Consider the following 8,650-nt stretch of genomic DNA (forward strand, 5'->3'; position numbering starts at 1 on the left):
CTATAAATATGTGCCCTCTTAGATCTCCTCTAGTTGGGAATGCTGTTGAATGGGCCTGGAGGAGAGTCTGTCTAAAGCAGGCCGTCCTGTCCTTTAGTGCCCCTCTCCTTCATTCTTTTGCTGAGTTTTTGTTTGTTTGTTCTTTCTCTCTTCTTCGGCACTCATTCTAAATTATTGGTTATGTACTGTGAATTGTTGTTTGTTTTGGTCTCTACGGGAAGAGTCAGCTTGTGGGAGAGCGGGAGTTGTGAGGCCTGTATCAGCATCTCATCTCCGCCTCCATCCCTGGGACCTGAGACAGTTCTCCTTGCCTCCTGGACCACTGTGTGTCCTCTGCAAAATGGGGGACTGGAGCCAGTTGAGCTTATGCGATGTTCAGGCTCCTGGGGCCCTATTGAATGTTTTCTCCCTGATCGTCTATAATGTTTGTTGAAACAGAGAAACCACAAATATGCTCTGTAGACATCCTTCCTCTGCCTGGGAAACGAGGCTCATCCATATCGATGTGTCAGTGCAAATGTCCATCATGGGAAATCACACTGATTGAATGCTTCAAATTTACCAAACACCACCGTAAGCATTTTTTCTCATTTCAACTTTATAAGACCCCAGTGAGGAAGATACAGGCAGCATCTTCAATTCTCAGGGAGCTGAGACTCAGAGAGTTTCAATAACCAATCAGAAGTCCCATGAAAGCCAGACCTGGTGTAGGGTAGGAGCTTCCCCACTGTTCTGGAGAGTGGACAGTCTATATTCTGAGTTTTATTTACCCCCCTCACCCAGAAATTGTGTTTTTCTGTGGAATTGTACACAGTACAAACTCATGCACTGGAGACATGAGGAACCACAGAACTTTGTTGGTTGAATTATAATTTACTTGAGGAATTATTTACTTCCTGTTGATAAGCTAATTAAACAACTTTCTCATCTAAGTTGCCCAAAACACTTTTCATAGGTAAAGCTTTATTTGAAACATAGGCAGTAAGTAGATTAAACAGAAATTGGTGAGAAGTTTCTTTCATTTTTCTAAGTAAAATGACATCACACCTTCTAAATCCTTCCATTTGAATCCTTGCTTGCTCGCTGTCTGCAGTTCTTCATGTCTGTGGGGCACTATCCATGCCCTTGGCCATATGGGCACTTGGGGCTGTGCACACCTGTTTCTAGAAGATGTTTCAGTTTACAAAATAACACCGTGAGCTTATTTAGCATATTAGATTCCACACACATTGTTATTTTATTCTCACAACAACCTTTTAAGCTAAGCCAAAATCATGTTCTTTAACCTCATTTTACTCCTGAGGAAAGAGTGTAAAGGTGACTTGCTGTGGAATCTGTCTTCTCGTTGGTCAAACCAGAGCTGTACCCTGGGTCAACAGATTTCCAGTCCCGGTGTGTTAGTATCTCCTGTGCACTGACTTGGTTTAATACCTTTATTTTCTTATCGTTTATCATCTTTTCATGGTTTTGTATTTTAAATGGTGAACTAGGTAGGTCTAAATAGGTCTTGTTGCTGTTCAGTCGCTAAGTCATGTCCGACTCTTTGTGACCCCATGGACTGCAGCACACCAGGCTCCCCTGTTCTTCACCATCTCCCGGAGTTTGCTCAAACTCATGTCCTTTGAATTGGTGATGCCAGACTCTAAATAGTCCTAAAATCAACACACAAAGATATGTTTGCTCCTCCTGAGGATTTTGACAAAGTGATGGAAGTTCTCCGTGGACATTTCCAGCAGGGAGAGGATCCCAGGGTTGCTGAGTACAGAGGCTCAAGCCAGTGATTGATGGCTCAGCAGCCACTGCTCAAACATGGGGGCTTTTAGGCAAATCAGATGTGCTCTTACGAACTGTCTCAGTGGCGGCAAGGCTGCGTTCCAGCAGGCATGTGGGTGGCCATTCCACTCGCTCTCTTACAGTCCTGACTTTTTACCTGATCCACTGCACACGCCAGGGCTATGCTTTATTCTCTCATATCTTCACAGGGAGCTCCTACGGATCGACCTGGCCCCGGGGTATTTACAATCATGTTCCCTACTGTTTCCATTATTCCTTTTTCTGCATCGTGTATGAAGCAGTGAAAAGTGCTGAGATGCTGGCATGTAGCTCAGCACAGGGGACCAGACAGACAGAAGCACGTCTAGCATCTCAGCAAGTTCTAGTTGGTCTTGTTCCCAATAGACGGAGCAGATAAATTTGAAGAAAAGTGACTTGGATACATTTTCACATGAACTGAGCAGAGGGATGACAGCCCTTCACTGGACAAGTCCCAATTCTTTCTGACCCTCCCATGGGTCCTGCATACCTGACTGTCTAGATCGATCCCAGAGTTCTCCAAAGTTATCCTCAGGAAACCCAGAATTAAAAAAATAAAAATAAAAAATAATACAGGAATGCAGTCTAGTTTCTCAACCTTCTGCTTCCACCTGTCACCATGGCAGCTGGTTAATCAGAAAGGGGTACATGCACACCCCTCACTGTGCATGTTTCAGGATCCCATCACTTTGTTAAGCTGGGGTCCCCAGAGTCAGTTCTGTGGGAGCTCCCCGGGGGTCTTCACAGAAGCAAGTGGTCTGAGTCTGTGGTGTTTCAGCCTCCTTAGCCTGCAGTGTTCCCACTTTACCTAGGAGACAGGTTTCGTGTATTAAAGTTCTGTGTAAGAACTAGAGATTTTCATCCAAAGTGAAGTCAGACAGAGAAGATAGGTATCATATGATATAACTTATATGTATAATCTAAAAAAAATGATACAAATGAACTTATTTACAAAACAGAATCAGACCCACAGACTTATGGTTACCAAGTGTTGTTGTTTGGTCACTAAGTTGTGTCCGACTCTTTGCAACCCCATGGACTGTAGCCTGCCAGGCTCCTCTGTCCCTGAGATTTCCCAGGCAAGAATACTGGAGTGGGTTGCCATTTCCTACTCCAGAGGATCTTCCTGACCCAGGGATCAAACCTGTATCTCCTGCATTGGCAGGCAGATTCTTTACCACTGAACCACCTGGGAAAACCATAGTTACCAAAAGGGGGGATAAATTAGGAGTTTGTGATTAACAGATACATGCTACTGTATATAAAATGTATAAACAGCAGGACCCTACTGTACAGCATGGAGAACTATACTCAATTCCTTGCAATAACCTATAATGGAAAGGAATCTGTAAAAGAATGTAAATGTGTGTGTGTGTGTAAGTGAATCACTGTGCTGTACATCTGAAACTAATACAATACTATAAATAAACTATATCTCAATATTAAATGTCAATATTATTGAATATTAATATTAAATGTCAATACAAATATTTTAATTACATATTAAATAATTTAACATTAAAATGTCAATATAATTTAATATGTCAATATTAAAAAGCAGAGATATTACTTTACCAACAAAGGTCCATCTAGTCAAAGCTATGGTTTTTCCAGTAGTCATGTATGGATGTGAGAGTTGGAGTATAAAGAAAGCTGAGCACCAAAGAATTGATGCTTTTGAACTGTGGTGTTGGAGAAGACTCTTGAGAGTCCCTTGGACTGCAAGGAGATCCAACCAGTCCATCCTAAAGGAAATCAACCATGAATATTCACTGGAAGGACTGGTGCTGAAGTTCTAATACTTTGGCCATATGATGTGAAGAACCACTCATTGGAAAAGGCCCTGATGCTGGGAAAGATTGAAGGCAGGAGGAGAAGGGGACGACAGAGGATGAGATGGTTGGATGGCATCACCGACTCAATGGACATGAGTTTGAGTGAACTCTGGGAGTTGGTGATGGACAAGGAGGCCTGGTGTGCTGCAGTCCATGGTGTCACACAGAGTCGGACACAACTGAGCAATTGAAGTAACAATATATCAATAATTTTAAAAAAGATTATTCTTACCTAAAAAGAAAACAAAAAAAGAGTCCTCTGACAAACTCCCCAAAGTCCTCAAGATTTGAAGATGATTACTTTAGGAAATCAGGAGAAAAAAGAGTCATCAGGTGGTTCATAGGCCTCCTGCAGGCTCCCATTCAGAGCTCTTTCCATTTATGAAGTAGGTGAAAGTAACACTGAGTCTCCCTTCAGCTGTTGCTCCTTTTAAAGTCGTCTATTTAGGGCAATGAGATTATTAGTGATGTCATGCACATTTAGTGTAACACAAGAACTGCGATCAGTTTCCCTCTGGCTTTTGGTTTTTCCCTGGGAAATTCTTACCACGCTGCCCCCTAACTCTCCATCTTGTATTGGCTATCCAAATATATCCAATAATGCTCTTTCTGAAAATATACCAGTTGAGGTAATTACAGCTAAGCTGGGATATTAAACTGTGATGTCTCTTTGCCAGAGAATGCTATACTCTTCCCCAAAGCCGTGGTGCCTGGCAGTTTCTGTTTTAAATTATTCCCCAAAGGGTCATCTCCTGTGTTGGGAATACTCCCACTGCACCTGCCTGTCCCCTGAAGCGTTGTGTTGGTCTTTCAGGTGGTTTATTCAAAGACGCAATACAGTTTCCCACTCTGCCTCGCCCCGTCTCCCAGACACGCTTTCTTCATCATCAGTACACTTTCCTGCAGGCCTGGGCTTCTGGGTGGGAATATCCTCTGTCTGCGAAGCCAGCTTGCCAGCCCAGCCAGCAGCACACAACCCCAGCCTGTCCCTTTCCCACTAACCTTCTTTGATGCTCCTCATCCCAGCTTGCCAGCCCAGCCAGCAGCGCACAACCCCAGCCTGTCCCTTTCCCACTAACCTTCTTTGATGCTCCTCATCCCAGCTTGCCAGCCCAGCCAGCAGCGCACAACCCCAGCCTGTCCCTTTCCCACTAACCTTCTTTGATGCTCCTCATCCCAGCTTGCCAGCCCAGCCAGCAGCGCACAACCCCAGCCTGTCCCTTTCCCACTAACCTTCTTTGATGCTCCTCATCCCAGCTTGCCAGCCCAGCCAGCAGCGCACAACCCCAGCCTGTCCCTTTCCCACTAACCTTCTTTGATGCTCCTCATCCCAGCTTGCCAGCCCAGCCAGCAGCGCACAACCCCAGCCTGTCCCTTTCCCACTAACCTTCTTTGATGCTCCTCATCCCTCTGTGTCTTCCACGGCAGCGCTCATGGGCTATTCTGCAGCTGCTAGGGGCCTCACTAGCTCTTTCCCTGCCTGGGTTTATTGTCTCCTAACTCAATTTTAGGTTACATCTATGTTAGAAGATACAGGGGTTTCGATTTCAAAGAAGAGGAGCATTTTCTCCCTGTCTTGGCTTCCCAGTGTTGAATTTCTGGGAGTGGGAGTGAGTTTCCCATTTCTGGAGTTTCTGGTGAAACTTACTAGATACAGGCATCCCGTAAAACCCTATCTCACTGTTAAATCCTACTTTGTGAAGCAACTTCTGGAGTTGCGTGGGTTCTATTTCATTTTCATATTTTGAAGATAAGAATTCCTAGTAGAAGACTCACCGTGCACATGGGGTGAGAATTGTGTGAATTCCTTGTCCATCCTTCTTTCAAGTTTCCCGACCCCACTGAGTTAATCAAATTGGGCAGTTGGCTAAATATTCTCTGGCTCTGGAAAGTGAACAGACCCAGAATGTGTCGCTGTGAGCAGGATGCCCAGTCTGGTGACCTTAATACAGCGGTGTGATGAACAGGCTTGTTGGAGGGTAAGGTGGAACAAACATACAGGCAAAATTTGGCCTGACACATGAAGAGTCTTAAAAACATTCATGCCTTTTGACCGGGCCAAAAAATTCCCCAGGGTATATACTGTGGTGATTCTTAAGAACATGGGCAAAGGCTGGCTATTAGGAGGTTTACCACTGTGTTGTTTCACTGAAAAAAAAAAAAAAGATTGAATACAATCTAGGTTCAAAAGCAGAAAAAGGATTTAAATAAATCCTACTGTGCCAATGCAATGAAGTGTTATACAGACATCACAGATAAGAGTCATGGAAGCAAGGCTATGCTGCTAAGTCGCTTCAGTCATGTCTGACTCTGTGCGACCCCATAGACGGCAGCCCACCAGGTTCCCCCGTCCCTGGGATTCTCCAGGCAAGAACACTGGAGTGGGTTGCCATTTCCTTCTCCAAGCAAGGCCAGAAGAATGTCTAAAAACTAGTTTATTTTGATCAAGAAGATATGTCACCACATATTATCCATAGTATATAAGTGTCTGTGTGTGTATACACATGCACACACACCACAGTTTTAATAGTGGTGATCTCTAGGTGATTGAGGGCTTCCCTGGTGGCTCAGAGGTTAAAGCGTCTGCCTCCAATTGGGAGACCCGGGTTCGATCCCTGGATTGGGACGATCCCCTGGAGAAGGAAATGATAACCTACTCCATATGCATTTTTCACATCTCCATTGTCTCATGTTTTGGTGTGGCAATGATATTCTTTTATAAGCAGGATAGCAGGTTCCAATCCCCAGAGAAGCATGAACTCAGTCCATAACTTGAAGCCAAGCCATGTTGCTGGCGGGTTGCAGTGACCACCACCCTCAGGGGTGACCACGCCCCCAGAAACTCCAGCTCTTGCTTATGTCCTCAGGGAAGGAGAGCCCGCCAGTGAGTGACACCCCAGATGACAGCGATGAACCCATGCCTGTCCCTGAAGACCTCTCTACCACGTCTGGAGGCCAGCAGAGCTCCAAGAGTGAGCGGGGACTGGGTAAGTGGGCCGCCCGCCTCTCACTCACGGGCCGTCACGGGCTTGAGGCCAGCACCCCTGTTTCTCTGCGTCCCTCCAAAGACCACGACGAGCGTGTGTGAGTCCCGTCACCTGCGGTTTCCCCTCAGCCCCCATGTGAAGGGAACACGCAGTGCGGGGCGGGGCCCCGTGGTGGGGCTCTCAGCCCCACATGGGGTGCAGTGTGACCAAGCTGAAGAGCATCCCCGAAGGCGGGCACGTCACTGGTCCCCCATCCTCAGAGCACTGCAGCAATGTGCAGTTTACGGATTGTACTCACAGATGGGAAATTTATCCACTTCATGTGTTATGGCAGTAGGGCTATTTATTTTCATAGCTTTGATGTAGAAGGAGCCGAACCTGGCCCTTCTGTGTTATCCCTCTCAGACATTCACAAACCTTTCCCACAGAACAATGGGTGTGGAGGTATTTGCAGTCTCTCCCCTGGTGAGCCTGCCTAGGCTATGGAGTCCATGGTGAGAAGTCTGAATCCACCCTCTCTAGGAAAACGGAGACCCAGAGAAGTTCAGGGAATTAGCCAGGGTCACAGAGCAGAGTCAGAAGCAGACACCATTTCTGACTAAAGATTGGTGTTTATTCCAGTATACCCTGTTCTCATCAGCTAATGAGTCAGCAGTTCCTTGAAATACCTATTTTCTTTTGCATTTTATAAAGAACCAAGTGTGAAGTTGAGAGCCCCTTATCTGCAGCAAAGAGTGTCCTGAGCGGTACATAGGTCGCCATGAGACCGGACAGGCAGGAGACATCTCACAGCATCAGCTTGTAAGACCCACAGCCGAGGAGGGCACTTGTCTGAAGTTCTGAAACTCACAAGTTATTTTCTTGTAGGACATCCTGATGTGATGACAGAGAAATGTATTTTGTATGTTTTCATGTGCCTTGGAAACCAGATAGACTCTGGGTATTTTTTTTTAAACTTAGCTATATATTTCGCTGAACAAACGGGGATAGTGGCTAAAATCTTCTGACGTAGATGAACCAAGAAAACAAGGGCATTTCTGAATTCCTTTTCCCTGTTAGATAGTGGCTACTGTATGTGGGCAAGTAGATGAAGAGTGTGCCCTCTTTCTACACACATCCTCTCGGGGTTTCCCAAAGCGAGGACGCAGAAGAGCATGCGTTGTTATAATTGATGTATTTGTGTTTAAGATTGTCTTCTGTTTATTGCAAGAGATACTGGTTTGTCATTCACTTGTACTGCTGCAGTTTCCTTTCAAGACACGTTTACAGAAATTAAAAGATCAAATTTAAATAAAAACATTAGGACAATGAGGGTGTGTATACATGATAAAGACTTAGAAAACCTCAGGGACTGAAAGGCAGAAGAAATATGTGGATAGGTACAGGTTAACCGTTTAAATGAGCGGAGAGCGCAGACACCAGGGTTAGGACTCTGGGGTCACTATGGAGAAACTGGGGAGACTCCCCCCACTCCCCGAAATCCCCGCAGCTGACAGCCAAGGTCACCTGGGGCGTCCAGTAGAGAACTGAAAGTCGGGCTGGTTCCTGGAGAGTGAAGAACAGTCCTCCTGGTGCAGTCAAGCAAGCTTTTGTTATAAATGCCCTCACAGCCTAAATATACCTCCTCCGTAAACTTCAGGTTGTGGGAGCTCTGCGCGGGTAGGAGGTCACCGAGCCCCTGGCTCCCAGGCTGCATTCTCTGGCTGAGACGCGCTCTGGGTCCTAAAGGGGTCCCTGCAGGTGTGGCTGGTGGAGCCGGGGTAAGGTGAGGGGCGGGGGCGGGGCGGCCTGAGATCTGCGGGCTCTTCTCTGCTTCCCCGCCGCCATGGGACACGACGCTCACTCCTTTCCGCATCCGATTTCTAAACACTGAATTTTAGAGTTGTAAAACTTCAGACATCTGAGAGCCATCTTTCCTTGGCTTGTGAATGGCAACTGCCACGGGGACAGGCAGGGAAAGAGGTTGTCAGTGGGGGAGGAGACAGAGGAGTGATGGGTCACTCCCGGGAAAGCAGG

At 46.2% G+C, this 8,650-nt stretch overlaps 1 protein-coding gene across 1 annotated transcript in view; it reads left to right on the plus strand.

The window, feature by feature from the left end:
* The window catches only part of IKZF1 (IKAROS family zinc finger 1 (Ikaros)), a 99,353-nt gene that overhangs the window by 17,763 nt on the left and 72,940 nt on the right, over positions 1-8,650 (plus strand). Inside the window, exon 3 of the mRNA XM_010831054.1 lies at positions 6,515-6,634. Coding sequence (XP_010829356.1) covers positions 6,515-6,634 — 120 coding nt within the window. The remainder of the gene's footprint in view (positions 1-6,514; positions 6,635-8,650) is intronic.

This window comes from Bison bison, unplaced genomic scaffold, assembly GCF_000754665.1.
Source record: "Bison bison bison isolate TAMUID 2011002044 unplaced genomic scaffold, Bison_UMD1.0 scf7180017864522, whole genome shotgun sequence".
In the NCBI taxonomy this organism is placed as follows: Eukaryota; Metazoa; Chordata; class Mammalia; order Artiodactyla; family Bovidae; genus Bison; species Bison bison.